Genomic DNA, 16,768 nt, shown 5'->3' with positions numbered 1-16,768 from the left:
GAGAAAGTTAGAAGTGAGGGGAAAAGAGAAAATGCAACTCCTAGGATTAACTGGGTTTAACGTAACTAGAATCAGAGAGAGGAAAGCATCACAGAACAGAAACATTTCCTATGACCAGAAACAACAAATAGGGAAGTGCCAAGCTAAGCCTTAGGAGCACGGCACACAGGAGGAGGTAGGCACAGGCAGCCTCAGATCTTCCTGCCTGTCCACTCTGGGGTCTCTCAGACCACCACCTACCCCTTCCTCACACCATGTACAGCTATTGGGAAGTAGAAGTCAGTCACTCTTTCCCCCTCGCTGAGTTGCAGGAGTTTAAGCCTTAGCTCTCACTGAGAAATGGGTATATGTTCCCCATTAAAGGAATTTCAAGCCCCAGTCAGCAGCAAAGCCTTACTTTTGCATAAGGTGGCCATTGCATAGGCAGCGCCCAGTGCTCTGAAGACAAAAAGGCCCCTCCACCAGGTTGCCCTGGTCTGCTGGTCATCTTCCCAGCCCAACTTGACCACAGGAGTTAGAAGATGCAAGATCAATGCAAACCAGGAACTCAGGAAATTTGGTTTCTAATCCTGTTTCCTGTCTTTGATGATCTGTCTCTGGAATAAAGCTCTTGGCATTTCTGTACCATGAGATTTTTAGTAAAACATCTGCTCTTCAGGTTGCTGTATTGTTTTTTTTTTTTTTTTTTTTTTTTTTTTTTTTTTTGTGGTATGCGGGCCTCTCACTGTTGTGGCCTCCCCCGTTGCGGGGCACAGGCTCCGGACGCGCAGGATCCGGACGCGCAGGCTCAGCGGCCATGGCTCACGGGCCCAGCCGCTCCGCGGCATATGGGATCCTCCCAGACCGGGGCACGAACCCGTATCCCCTGCATCGGCAGGCGGACTCTCAACCACTTGCGCCACCAGGGAGGCCCTGTATTGGTTTTTTAAAATGTAACAAACACAACCCAGCTGCTGTTACTCTCTGATTCCTGTCTCCACTCTGAAACTCTCAGGGAAGTACAAGCAAAGCAGACCAGATATTCTCTTTGGGTTCACTGACAATGGTATTTTCTAGCTCCTCTCTGGATCTACCAGACATCACTGGACCAAAGCTCTTGAGGACCTGTGACTGATGAAAGTCTGGCAGCCTGACCTCCAGCATATGCCATGTGTGTGCCATCCAGTCACTGATCCAGACAGCTCACATTTTCTGCAGACAATAACTCACATAAGATTCCAAATGCCAACCAGGTGACCTTGGCAAAGAAACTGTTAGTCTAAAATTCTAACAAAATAACTGGCATCATCTGTTAGAAAGATAGCCTTCAGAGGTACTATGATTTCATTATATTCTAAAGATCTAATGAGCTTTAGAGTCTCTCTCTCTCTCTCTCTCTCATGTGTACATACACACACACACAGCAGTCAGGCTGCACTGACCACAACAATAAAAACTGTAGGTGACTGTTACTTTTCTAAACAGAAAGCTCTATAAAGTTACTTCTCCAAAAACCTTATTTCCAGCCTCCACCAATTCTTCTCCAACCAGACCTCAAATTCTGAATAAGAAAAAATAACTTAGGGTAGCTGTTTCCAAGTGAGTTGACTGCCCCTGAATTTTGAGGATGATTAATGATATTCATTTACAAACCACTTCTCTTTCCCTTTTGACTCAGCCTTGCAGTGTGGAGGAGGGCAACATGAATCAGATTTTTTAAATCATTCTTTTCCAGGTGATTCCTACACACCCTGAAATGGGGGAACCACCAGTGCAGTAGAAGAATATTACAGGTGACGAGAGACAGACATGAATAAACTGGTTAACCAGAACAGTTTTCATCCCACCTGAATTATCATCCCTCTACCTGCCCAATTTTTGTTACTCACATTTGAAAATAAACAGTCATCTGTTAAACATATTGATTACTCAGGGGATACATTTTTCTCCCCTAGATTTTCTCTATAAAATGAAGTCCTTAATAAAATATTCTCAAAGTGACAAGTCATTGTTTATTGTCTCCCCCCTGCCACTAATGGGGAAGTGATATAGTGACCTTGATGAACAACGTTTGCAGCATGATTTTAGAAAGCTGGAGAAGCGGAGCTTCCAAGACAAGCCATGGGGCTGGGCTCCCTCCATGGCCACCACCACACAGAAGGACATTTCCTGGATCCATTTTAAGTTAAATTCTGGCTGCACCAAGGAGGGAAAGGCAGTATGAGATGATAGGTCTTTCGTGAGGACCTAGGGGTCTTGACTCTCTACCTCTGTGAACTTGTAGCCCTTAGTGCTCCCTCCAAGGTAAGAGGGAGATGGGCTATCTAACACGAGTGAGCTAAGTGTCTCCAAAATAAAATGTGCATTTGAGGAACATTAAAGAGTATTACTGTAAAACAAAAGAAAAGCAGACTTCTGGAGCCCACTCATATTTTTGCTTCTTGAAAAGATCCTGAACCAAAACACATGGTTATTTTTACAAGATCTTGGCATTCTAGATGAAATCACCCACCTTTGGACACTGTTTGAAGACTATTCTCCAGACTCCATTTGGGTCAGATGTTCAAATTGCTGACCAGGTCATTTTATTTCCAGATACACCAAATTAATGTAGGTAGATATAAGCCAACATATAGCTAGCTGAACAAAAAGCTGAGCCAAAAATACAAACTTAAATGTAGAAGTCAAAATTCTTTTCTCTAAGCTTGTAGGTTCTGTCATAAGTTAGTACTTATTTCATTCTGCCTTGGGCTATAACTAGTGGACTTATCCCAAGGTAGGAGCATATCTTAATAATCTTTGTAGTCTTCCCATGCTTAGCCCTAGAAAACTGTATTGTTTAATGAATATTTAATTGAATTGACTATTAAAATGGTTACACTAATGGTAGTAACTCAGATAATTAACATGAGTGCAAGGTTTATCATTTCTTAAATGCTTTTTAAAAAACATATTCTGGGCTTCCCTGGTGGCACGGTGGTTGAGAGTCCGCCTGTTGATGCAGGGGACATGGGTTTGTGCCCCGGTCTGGGAGGATCCCACATACTGCAGAGCGGCTGGGCCCGTGAGCCATGGCCACTGAGCCTGCGTGTCCGGAGCCTGTGCTCCACAACGGGAGAGGCCACAACAGTTAGAGGCCTGCGTACTGCAAAAAAAACAACAACAAAACAACAACAACAAACATATTCTATCTTATTTCATCCTTGCAACAAATTTGTATTGTATCTACTCTTATTACCCCAAATTTATGGATATAGAATTGGGATAATAAGTCTCAGAAGTGGTAAGACATAATTGTCTGATTCTAAAACTCTTGTATTTCTTTGCCACGCCACACACCTAATGTTTGTTTGTTTCTTCTGACCAGAAAATACACTTGTATGTGTGTAAAGTTTTTCTTTTCTCAAAATAAGAAAACAGTTCACACTTGTGAACTATTTGTTCTCTGGAAAAGAACAATTTTAACCAGAAAATAGTTCTGAATATTTAATAAGTACCAGAGAGCATCTAATATGATATGACATACTCCCAGATAAAAAGTGAGAAAGCTGGAGAAACAAAGTGTTAAAAAAAAAGAGTGTGGACAAATGTGGACCTTGGGGAAGTACAATTTGGTTCAATATTTGTAGAGAACACTTTGGATGTAAAGTTGAAAAACTGCATTGTTAAGAATGTTCATTATGGCACTGTGTATAATCACCAAAAAACGAGGAGCATAGAATATTGGGGGATCATATTCTTATTGACATAGAAAGAATGTCTATGTCATTCCTTATATTATTAGACAGAAATAGTGATTTTAAAAGACTATAATCTCCTTCCGTAATTTTGTTTCAACAAATGTATCAATGCCAAAACTATTACATGATTTTTGCTTTCTGATGCTATATTAGTTACCCATTGCAGTGCAACAAATTATCTCCAAATTTAGCATCTTAAAACAAAAAAACTGTTATTATCTGACATGGTTTCTGAGGGTTTTTGGATCTGGGCATGTCTTGATTGGTGCTCCTGGCTCAGGCTCTGCCATGAGATTAAAGTCAAGTTGTTGACTGCTCCAGGCCTTGCCATCTCTGGAGATGTGAGTAGGGCTACAGGAAACACTTCAGTCTTCATTCATGTAGATTTGGAAGAAGTTTTGGTTCTTTGACACATGGGCTGCTCATGACATGACTTCCCCCAGAGTCAGGGATCCAAGAAAGGGAGGGAGAAACTAAGGTAGAATCCACAGTAACTTTTATAATGCAATCTTAGAAGAGACATACCATCACTTATGCTGTATTCCACTGGTTCTACAGACAAACCCTAGTACAATGTAGAGGGAGCTATATAAAGATGTGACTGCCAGGATGCTGGGATTATTGAAGGCCACCTTGGACCTTATCTATCACAGCCCATCCTCACCTTTCCCCAAGGCCCAAAAAACCCTCTCCCATCCCATTACCAGCATTAGTCCAAATTCCAGGAGCTCATCATCTACATCCAGTTTAGATGCAGATAAGTTTCCTCAGATGTCATTCCTCCAGAACATTTCCTCTTGATTTGAAGGTTTTTAACTAAAGAAACAAGTTATTTGTCCTCTACATGGCCAACACACACTAGTGGGATAGGAATGGATTATACTCTTGCTCAAGAAAGAAGAAAATGGGAGGAATACAGGGGTCAGAAATCCACAGAAATTCTGAAATCCGGCTGAGCCATTGTCAGAAGTTCCTTGATTAGGATTCAGTCCTACCCATGCCCAAGAGGTTTTTTTTCTCCATTGCTCTTGGCTCCACCTCTGGCTCTTGGTTCTTTCCTCTGAGGCATCCTGCTATCATGAAAGGTACACATGTTTGTGATTGGTTCATTTCTTCAACCGGCTTCTGGCTTGAGGAATTTTGGTGGTTCAAAGCCACATTTTAGGGTTTTGTTAGATCAGAACCCAACTTTGAGGTGCCCAAATCTGTATTCGGTATCTATTGCCGTGCAAAAAATACCCCCCACATTTACCAGATTAAAGCAAACACTCATTATTCAGACAGTTCCTGAAAGTCGGGAATCCAGAAGCCGGATGGTTCGGGTCCAGGGTCTGTCAAGGTTGCAGCAAGCTGTCTATGGCCCCAGTCCTTACAGGGTCTGAAGGTCTGACTGGGGCTGAAGGATACACTACCAAGATCACTCATGTGGGTGCTGCCAGGAGGCTTCAGTCCTTGCAGACTAATACCCTAATCTTCTGAAAGATATCTGAAAATAACTTGCTGTTGCCCAATCTATACTTATTCTTCCTTTTAAAAATCATTTTTGTTTTTGATGTATATAACTATACATCACTGTATATAATTAGATTTGTTTCTGTACAAAATGTTCATGATTAGATTTATTTGTAATCTGAGAGTCTATGCTTTTATTAGGAGAATGGAAAACTCATTTCATGTTATAGCCCAGTTTAAATCTAATCCTCCACCTTCTAGATGTGGAAGCTGGAGGGAGTTATGGTCCCCAAGGATGGAAATGTAACAGAAGATGCCTCTCCATGGCATACTGTGGACTGAATTTAGGGATCATAATGGAAAAGTTGATTTCAAGGGATTACTAGACCAGTGCACTTCAAGTCAAATCATCAATCTTTGGGGGCCAGGGAACCAAGGAGAGGCGATTTGTACTTATACAAATTAGACAAGGGACAAAGGGGATGTCACAATGAACAGGAAGAGATTGGAGAAGCAATCCCTGGAGAAAGTCTCAAACCAGGGAGCAACTGGCAGTGGGAACTCTCTAAACAGCCCTTCAGCCTCGGTGTAGGAACATCTAAAGGAAAAGCACCAGAGGGTCTTAGAAGCCTCCAAGAACGTGCTGTCTGATGTGTGTTCTTTACTCTGTCTCTGAGTGCACAAACTTTTGGTCATGTATTTACCTTTGCTGCGTCTTCTGTATTGATTTGCATAAGAAGCACCCTGTGTTTTGTGCTCATGTTGACTTTTTTTTTCGGAATACTCATAGCAGCTTTATTTTTAATAGCCCAAAACTGGAAATAACAAAAATGCCCATCAACGAGTAAATGGATGAACAGATTCCAATATATCCATGCAATGGAATACTACTTGACAGTGAAAAGAATGAACCACTGCTACATAAAGCAACAGGGATCAATTGCAAAAACATTAATCTGAGAAAAAGATGCCAGACACAGAAGAGTACATTCTATATGATTTCATTCTGATGATATTCAGTAATGGGCAAGATTAAAATCCAGTCTATAGTGACAAAAAACAGAACCACTGATACCTGGGGCTGGGAGTACTGGTGTGCATTGCTTGGAAAGAGGGAATGTTTTTGGGTGATAGAAATGTTTTTTATCTAGATTGTTGTGGTCATCTTATGGTTAAATAAATTTGTCAAAACTCATTTAAGTGGATGCATTTTAATTATGTAAATTGTAATTTTTAATCTTTTTTCAGCTTTATTAAGGTATTATTGACAAAACTGTATACATTTAAGGTATACAACATAATGATTTCATATAAATATACAAGGTGAAATGATCACCACCATCAAGCACATTACCTCACATAGTTGATTTTCTTTTTCTTTTCATCCCCTTAGCACTCTCTCCCGTGGTAGGCACCTGTTTGTTCTCTGTATCTATGGGTCTGTTTCTATTTTGTTATGTTTATTTATTTGTTTTGTTTTCTAGACTCCACACATAAGTGAAGTCATATAGTATCTGTCTTTCTCTATCTGACTTATTTTATTTAGCATAATACCCTCTAGGTCCAGCCATGCTGTTGCAAATACAAGGACTTCCTTCTTTTTATGACTGAATAATATTCCATTGTGTGTGTATATACATCACATCTTTTTTATCCCCTCATCTATTGATGGACACTTCGATTGTTTCCATATCTTGCCTATTATAAATAATGCTACAGTGAGCATAGGGGAGCATATATCTTTTCAAATTAGTGGAAGTGGAATTGATGGATTGTATGGTAATTCTCTTTTTAATTTTTTGAGGAAACTCCATACTGTTTTCCATAGTGGTTTTACCAGTTTACACTCCCACCAACGTGCTCAAGCGTTCCCTTTTCTCCACATCCTCTCCAATACTTGTTATTTGTGGTCTTTGATAATAGCCATTCTGACAGGTGTGAGGTATATCTCCTTGTGGTCTTCATTTGCATTTCCCTGATGATTAGTGATGTTGAGCACCTTTTCATGTGTCTGTTGGCCATCTGTATGTCTTCTTTGGAAAATGTCTATTCAGGTCCCCTGCCCAATTTTTAATTGGGTTGTTTGTATGTTTGTTTGTTTGTTTTTGATGTCGGGTTGTATGCATTCTTTGTATAGTTTGGATATTAACCTCTTATCAGATATATCATCTGCAAATATCTTCTCTCAGTAGACTGCCTTTTCGTTTTTTAAAAATTTTTATTGGAGTATAGTTGATTTACAATGTTGTGTTAGTTTCTACTGTACAGCAAGCCCAGAGATAAACTCACACACCTATGGTCACCAAATCTATGACAAAGGAGGCCAGAATACACAATGGAGCAAAGACAGCCTCTTCAATAAGTGTTGCTGGGAAAACTAGACAGCTACATGTAAAAGAATGAAATTAGAACACTCCCTAATACCATACACAAAAATAAACTCAAAATGGATTAAAGACCTAAATGTAAGGCCAGACACTAAAACTCTTAGAGGAAAACATAGGCAGAACACTCTTTGACGTAAATTGCAGCAAGATCTTTATTGACCCACCTCCTAGCGTAATGAGAATAAAAACAAAAATAAACAAATGGGAACTAATGAAGCTTAAAAGCTTTTGCACAGCAAAGGAAGCCATAAACAAGACAAAAAGACAACCCTCAGAATGGGAGAAACTGTTTGCAAATGAAGCAACGGAAAAAGGCTTAATCTCCAAAATATACAAACAGCTCATGCAGCTCAATATCAAAAAAACAAACAACCCCATCAAAAAATGGGTGGAAGAACTAAATAGACATTTCTCCAAAGAAGACATACAGATGGCCAACAAACACATGAAAAAACGTTCAACATCACTAATTATCAGAGAAATGCAAATCAAAACTATAATGAGGTATCACTTCACACTGGTCAGAATGGCCATCATCACAAAATCTACAAATAATAAATGCTGGAAAGGGTGTGGAGAAAAGGGAATCCTCCTACACTGTTGGTGGGAATGTAAATTGGTGCAGCCACTATGGAGAACAGTATGGACATTCCTTAAAATACTAAAAATAGAACTATCATGTGACTCAGCAATCCCACTACTGGGCATATATCCTGAGAAAACCTCCCCTGGTGGTGCAGTGCTTAAGAATCCACCTGCCAATGCAAGGGACACAGGTTAAAGCTCTGGTCCGGGAAGATCCCTCATGCTGCGGAGCAACTAAGCTCATGTGCCACAACTACTGAGCCTGCACACCGCAACTACTGAAGCCCGTGTGCCTACAGCCTGTGCTCTGCAACAAGCGAAGCCACCATAATGAGAAGCCTGTGCTCCACAGAAAAGAATAGCTCCCACTCACCATAACTGGAGAAAGCCTGTGTGCATCAACAAAGACCCAATGCAGCCAAAAATAAATAAATAAGATAAATAAATTTTTAAAAAAGACACATGCACCCCAATATTCACTGCAGCACTATTTACAATAGCCAGGACATGGAAACAACATAAATGTCTATCAAGAGAGGAATGGATAAGGAAGATGTGGTATATATATACAATGGAATATTACTCAGCCATAAAAAGGAACGAAATTGGGTCATTTGTAGAGACGTGGATAGACCTAGACACTGTCATACAGAGTGAAGTAAGTCCGAAAGAGAAAAACAAATATCGTATATTAACATATATGTGGAATCTGAAAAAGTTGATGTAGACGATCTTATTTACAAAGCAGAAATAGAGACACAGATATAGAGAACAAACGTATGGATACCAAGGGGGAAGGGGGGATGGGATGAATTGGGAGATTGGGATTGTTATATATACACTATTGATACTATGTATAAAATAGATAACTATTGAGAACATACTGTATAGCACAGGGAACTCTACTCAATGCTCTGTGGTAACCTAAATGGGAAGGAAATCATGTTGACTTTTAATGTAATGAAACATATATTTTAACCTATGTTTTTCTCTAATGATCAAACAAAACAATGCCTTTTGCCTACCCTGCAATTAAAGTAAGAAACTGAGCATGTTTTTACTTTACTTTAGTTTTTTTGATCTTACCTTAAAATATATTAGCAACCAATCTATTATAGACCCAATGACACAATGGTTTTTTTTTTTTAATTCATGTTCTTTTTCCAAAAACATTTTTTAGCTTATGTATTTAGCTCTGGAACTAATTTTTTAAAACACATAATTATTGGTAGGCAGATTCACATGGACCATCAATCCTTTTATATCTTGACTTCCTTATTTTCAAGTTATTACTTTTGATTCTTTTTCATGTCCTACTGAGTATGTCTTTGAATAATTTTTAAGGAAGGCCATGGGAGTGAAATTGCTTCTGATTCTTAGATTTCTGAGGATATCTTTCCACTGCTTGTACTCATGAATTAAATTTGGTCTGGAATGGTATGCTTAGAAAATGAGTTTCCTCTTTAGAGGAGCAAGTCTTACTCCATTTGGAGATGGTGAATAAAGATTTAAGTTAAGCTTGTTTTTTTCCATTTGTTGGTAAACTATTACTTTCTGTCTGGTTGCTTTAATGAAATTATCTTTACTCTGGATTTGCAAGCTATATCCAGGTATAGTTTTTTTCCTATTAAAATCTTGATTTTTTTTACACTAAGAAAAATGTATTTCTTTTGTGTTGGTTATTATATTTCTGCTCCTTTTGTTCCAGCATTTTCAGGAATATTTCTTATCCATGGGTTGTATTTCTACTATTTTCACTCTGTGTTGATTATCATCTCATGCCATTTCATCATTTTTTTAAATTAATTAATTTATTTTTAGCTGCGTTGGGTCTTCATTGCTGTGCACGGGCTTTCCCTAGTTGCAGCAGGCGGGGGCTAATCTGCACTGTGGTACACAGGCTTCTCATTGTGGTGGCTTCTCTTGTTGCAGAGCATGGGCTCTAGGCACGTGGGCTCAGTAGTTGTGGCTCACAGGCTCTAGAGCGCAGGATCAGCAGATGTGGCACACAGGCTTAGTTGCTCCACGGCCTGTGGGATCTTCCCAGACCAGGGCTCAAACCTGTGTCCCCTGCATTGGCAGGCGGATTCTTAACCACTGCATCACCAGGGAAGTCCCCATGCCAGTTCATCTTTATCCTTTACTTCTACAGTCTTGGAAAGCTAGTTCATAGATTACATTTTCTCCATTGTTAGTTCTGCTTACAAGTGCATCTTTGCCTTTGATCGCATCCTTCTCTTACTTTGGCTGGCTCCATGTTTGATAAGGGCAGGGAATGTGGAGAGACTTTTACCCACCTGGATGTGTCCTTGGCATCTGGCAGGAACTCTCCTCAGACCTACAACTGAAGGATGGAGTGGTTTGCACAAACCTGGCCCAACTTCCAGCAGGTACTCATCAGTCTCTGTTTCACAAGGTGGATTTTGACCATTTCTGCTCCCAAGGCGCTTCTGCCACAGAGCATTTCTGAAGAGAATACCTATCCCCATGTGCCATTCATCCTCCTCCTCCTCTGTGTTGTACTGGGAGATGTGATCTTGGAATCAATATAAAAAGAGACGAACTGAAGGGGGAGAGTTTCATGGGACCCAATTCTGGTCCTCTTGGAACATAATTCCTTTGCAGAGGGGGAGCCGTGGTCTGATTTCAGGTTATGGTAGCCCTGAGGTCCTGAGCCTGGGTAGAAAGTGGGATAAGTAAAGCCTTCTCTTGGGGTCTTGTTGTCTATTCCAGGTTGGGATTAGGAGATGAAACAGATATTGCTGGGGCGGGGGTGTTTCCTCAAACCAACCCCATTGGTATAGTACTTGGTGCAAATTCCCTCTAGATTTCTTATCAATGTTGATAAGAGGTTTTATGTTTTTGCAGAACGTCATGGGCATTTTAATAGGAAATAGAGTGCATCTCAGGCTAATTCAATGGTTAATTTTCACATGTGCCTGATGCACTCCCCCACCAAGAAAACAATGTATTCGTTATTACATACAGACAATGACTCTTCAATTCCAATAAGGGTTAAAAATTACCCCACTTATCAACTCCCATGGCAGCCAAATGACACTTGCAGGTAAAATTCTAAAAGATGCCGCACAAGAGATAATCACTAGCATCAGGGCCTCCAAAGTGAGCAAGGCTGTCATGCAAAATGGTTTGTAGGAATTCTAGCCATTTCCAGAAGCTTGTAATTACGCTGACTCATCCGGTATTACATTTAGCAGATAGTTCACCAGCAAGAATATGCCTGAAACACCAAAAGGAAAAATATAACACAATGTATCTTTACCTTATAATAAATCCGGGCCACCAAACCCCGCTGAAGAACCCTTTCATGAAAATTGACTGCTTTCAACAGAAAGGCGAGATTACCGACTGTGTCCATGTTAAACGCCAGGAAACTGAAAGAAAAACACAGTGACCATCATTATTATTTTGTCCTCACCGAAGAATTTCAATTTGAAAGAAATAGACGGGTTTGTTTTTTCAAAAAGAATTTCCTCCCAATAGATAAGTAGTGTAAGTACACGTAATCATCCCCTTGCATCTCTTACTTGCTGTATTTTGTGCCTCTTCTTGCTATTTTTTGGACGAATGCTTGGATCTAGTTATTTTATGTGGTCATCCTTGTGATATAAGGATAATTTGGTTTACTGATTTTTCCACTTACGACTTTTTTAATCTTTTAAAGTATATTTTATTTAGCTTTTAAAAAATTTTTTTATTGAAGTGTAGTTGATGTACAAAATTATATGTTACAGGTGTACAATATAATGATTCACAATTTTTAAAGGTTATACTCCATTTAGTTATTATAAAATATTGGCTATATTCCCTGTGTTGTACAATATATCCTTGTAGCTTATTTTATACCTAATAATTTATACCACTTACTATTGTATTATAATAGTGTTTAATATTTTACATAGTCTTCCTTCATTAACAGCTATATAATTTTCATGAAGTAGGTTTATAATAATTTACCCAACATCGTTGGATGTTTGTTATAACAGTGATTACAAATGAATAGTAGTAGTCAAATATATCTGTCACAAAGTACTTGGCAATGAATAATGTTTCTCAAATACATTATGTATTTATTGCTAACTATTGCTGTGAATTATTCAATAATCTCAATAATTCTGTGATGTGGATACTACAGTTAACCAATGTACAGTTGGAGAATCTGAGGCTCAGCAAGATTCAGTAACCTGCTCAAGGGCACAGAGGCAGAACACGTTCAAGCTCAGTGTTGTCTCAGGGGATGCCCGTATTGAAGGGAAGAGGAGCCCCAGAGGGCAATGAGAGGGGTGTGGACAAGCGCAGGGTAGAGTGTGTCACAGAGATGGTGACTTTCTTCAGCAGGAAGTAATTTCCATCTTCCCCATCTGGCAAATGAGGAAACTGAGGCACATGGGAGTTAAGAGATTTAGGCACAGACAGACTCAAAACACCCAAGTCTCCCTCAAAAACTCTTGGGGCTTTTCATCATGCAACTCTGCCTTTTGGGGTGATTTTGTCCCCCCAACCCTCCATGAAACTTCTTTCTTTAGAACTTAGAATTAACTAAGGAGTTAATTCACAATTAGGGTTTCCCATAGCTCAGCTACCCCTTTGCCCTCCTCTTCCCCCAGATCTTTGGGAAGTAAGTTATTATAAGACCCAAATAACTTAGATTCTCTTTAATTAAAATTTAAAACCTACAAGTAGCTTGTTGTTGCTTAATCAGAAGCCACAAGAGAAATATTAAGAAGCACTGATACAGTGCTTTTGAGAATCATCCTCCATTTAGACAAGTAAGATGGGAGGTTATTTATACACCAGTTAATGGAAATTTAAATTATATCAATACTTATTCTGAATCTAGTCTTTAGAAGATTGGGTTTCTGTTTCAAACTATTTCACAAAAGCTGTAAAGAACTTTCATATTCTACTGAAAAGCATGTTTTAGTCATTCCAGGGACTGTTACTAGGAAACATGGAGACTGTGAATGTCGTTATTAGAAACTACCTTTCCTGGGATATTTGTTGTAGAATGCTGTCCACCTGAGGTTGTGAACAGCATGCACCACAGGAAGTGGATTTCATCCACCCACCCTATCATAGTCACCTACCAAGGATGACTGTGCCACATGGCTCTAGGAGCTCACCCAGCATAGAAGACTAGGCAGAGTATCTTAAAAGTGGGAAAATCACTAAGGGCAACCTCCTTGTATTTCACAAGAAGGTCAAAATGACTCTAAATTTAAATAAAATTTAAATTAAACTCAAATGTACATCATGAGTCTTCAGGAAGATGCAAATGGAAACCACAATGAGGTAGCATAATAAATACACCAGAATGACTGAAACTAAATAAACTGACAACTTCAAATGTTGACAAGGATAAGGAGTAACCAGAACTCTCATATTTGTTGATGGACTGGAAAACTGGAAAACCACACTGGAAAAAGTTCTCAGTTTCTCATAAAACTAAATACACATAACCTATGACTCAGCAATTCCATTCCTACTATTTGCCTTAGAGAAATAAAAACAGATTCATGAAAACACTTGTATACAAACGTTCACAGAAGTTCTGCTCAGAGGAGTGAAAACCTGTTAATATCTGAAGTGTCTACCTGTCACAAGAATGGAAAACAATACAATTATATGCCAATAAAATGGACGACCTAGAAGAAATGGATAAAGTCCTAGAAACGTATGCTCTTTCAAGACTGAATGAAGAAGAAATAGAAAATATGAACAGACTAATTACCAGTAATAAAATTGAATCAGTAAAAAAACCAAACAAACTAAAAAAACTCCCAACAAACAAAAGTCCAGGACCAGATGACTTCACAGGTGAATTCTACCAAAAATTTAAAGAACAAGTAACACCTATCTTTCTCAAACTACCCCAAAATATCGAAGAGAAAGGAACACTTCTGAACTCATTATATGAGGTCAGCATCACCCTGATACAAAAACCAGTAAAGATATTAGACAAGGGGAGACCTTCGAGGTGGCGGAGGAGTAAGACGTGGAGATCACCTTCCTCCCCAAAAATACATCAGAAATACATCTACATGTGGAACAACTCCTACAGAACACCTACTGAATGCTGGCAGAAGACCTCAGACTTCCCAAAAGATGTATATATATTTTTCCTGTTTCTCTTTTTGTCAGTGTGTATGTGTATGCTTCTTTGTGTAATTTTTGTCTGTATAGCTTTGCTTTTACCATTTGTCCTAGGGATCTGTCTGTCAGGGTTTTTTTTGTTTTTTGGGGGTTTTTTTAGTATAGTTTTTAGCACTTGTTATCATTGGTGGATTTGTTTTTTGGTTTGGTTGCTCTCTTTCTTTCTTTCCCTCCCTCCCTCCCTCCCTCCCTCGCTCCCTCCCTTCCTTCCTTCCTTCCTTTCCTTTTTTCTCCCTTTTCTTCTGAGCCGTGTGGCTGAGAGGGTCTTGGTGCCCTGGCCAGTTGTAAGGCCTGTGCCTCTGAGGTGAGAAAGCCAAATTCAGGACACTGGTCCACAAGAGACCTCCTGGCTCCACATGATACCAAATGGTGAAAACTCTCCCAGAGATCTCCATCTCAATGCTGAGACCCAGCTCCACTCAAAGAGCAGCAAGCTACAGTGCTGGACACCCTATGCCAAACAACTAGCAAGACAGGAACACAAACCCACCCATTAGCAGAGAGGCTGCCTCAAATCATAATAAGGTCACAGGCACCCCAAAACACACCATCAGACGCAATCCTGCCTACCAGAAAGACAAGATCCAGCCCCATCCACCAGAATACAGGCACAAGTCCCCTCCACCAGGAAGCCTATACAACACACTGAACCAAACTTACCCACTGGGGGCAGACAGCAAAAACAATGGGAACTACGAACCTGCAGCCTGTGAAAAGGAGACCCCCAAACACAGTAAGTTAAGCAAATTGAGAAGACAGAGAAACACACAGCAGCTGAAGGAACAAGGTAAAAACCCATCAGACCAAACAAATGAAGAGGAAATAGGCAGTCTACCTGAAAAAGAATTCAGAGTGATGACAGTGAAGATGATCCAAAATCTTGTAGAGAGAATGGAGAAAATACAAGAAAAGTTTAACAAGGACCTAGAAGAACTAAAGAGCAAACAAACAATGATGAACAACACAATACATGTAATTAGAAATTCTCTAGTAGGAATCAATAGCAGAATAACTGAGGCAGAAAAACGGATAAGTGACCTGGAAGATAAAATAGTGGAAATAACTACTGCAGATCAGAATAAAGAAAAAAGAATGAAAAGAATTGAGGACAGTCTCAGAGACCACTGGGAAGACATTAAATGCACCAACATTCGAATTACAGGGGTCACAGAAGAAGAAGAGAAAAAGAAAGGGTCTGAGAAAATATTTGAAGGGATTATTGTTGAAAACTTCCCTAACATGGGAAAACAAACAGTCAGTCAAGTCCAGGAAGTGCAGAGAGTCCCATACAGGATAAATCCAAGGAGAAACACGCCAAGACACATATTAATCAAACTGTTAAAAATTAAATAGAAAGAAAAAATATTAAAAGAAACAAGGGAAAAACAACAAATAACACACAACAGAATCTCCATAAGGTCAACACCTGATCTTTCAGCAGAAACTCTGCAAGCCAGAAGGGAGTGGCAGGACATATTTAAAGTGATGAAAGGGAAGAAACTACAACCAAGATTACTCTACACAGCAAGGATCTCATTCAGATTCAATGGAGAAATTAAAACCTTTACAGACAAGCAAAAGCTAAGAGAATTCAGCACCACCAAACCAACTTTACAACAAATGCTAAAGGAACTTCTCTAGGCAGGAAACACAAGAGAAGGAAAAGACCTACAATAACAAACCCAATACAATTAAGAAAATGGTAATAGGAACATACATATTGATAACTACCTTAAATGTAAATGGATTAAATGCTCCAACCAAAAGACACAGAATGGCTGAGTGGATAAAAAACAAGACCCATATATATGCTGTCTACAAGAGACCCACTTCAGATCTAGGGACACATACAGACTGAAAGTGAGGGGATGGAAAAAGATATTTCATGTAACTGGAAATCAAAAGAAAGCTGGAGTAGCAATTCTCATATTAGACAAAATAGACTTTAAAATAAACACTATTACAAGACACAAAGAAGGCCACTACATAATGATCAAGGGATCAATCTAAGAAGATATAACAATTGTAAATATTTATGCACCCAACATAGGAGCACCCCAATACATAAGGTAAATGCTAACAGTCATAAAAGGGGAAGTCGACAGTAAAACAAGAAGAGTAGGGGACTTTAACACCCCACTTTCACCAATGGACAGATCATCCAAAATGAAAATAAATAAGGAAACACTAGCTTTAAATGGTAAATTAAACAAGATGGATTTAATGGACAGTTATAGGACATTCCATCCAAAAACAACAGAATACACTTTCTTCTCAACTGCTCATGGAACATTCTCCAGGATAGATCATATCTTGGGTCACAAATCAAGCCTTGGTAAATTTAAGAAAATTGAAATCATATCAAGTATCTTCTCTGACCACAACGCTATGAGACTAGATATCAATTACACGATGAAATCTGTAAAAAATACACACACCTGGAGGCTAAAC

General features: G+C 39.2%; 1 protein-coding gene across 1 annotated transcript in view; it reads right to left on the bottom strand.

Moving 5' to 3' along the window:
* Window positions 1–16,768, bottom strand: part of ACOXL (acyl-CoA oxidase like) — a 352,026-nt gene that overhangs the window by 94,360 nt on the left and 240,898 nt on the right. Inside the window, 1 exon segment of the mRNA XM_060116983.1 lies at window positions 11,427–11,541. Coding sequence (XP_059972966.1) covers window positions 11,427–11,541 — 115 coding nt within the window.

The sequence above is a fragment of the Mesoplodon densirostris genome, chromosome 14 (genome assembly GCF_025265405.1).
Source record: "Mesoplodon densirostris isolate mMesDen1 chromosome 14, mMesDen1 primary haplotype, whole genome shotgun sequence".
NCBI classification, from domain to species: Eukaryota; Metazoa; Chordata; class Mammalia; order Artiodactyla; family Ziphiidae; genus Mesoplodon; species Mesoplodon densirostris.
This window is presented reverse-complemented; position numbering and strand designations above follow the sequence as displayed.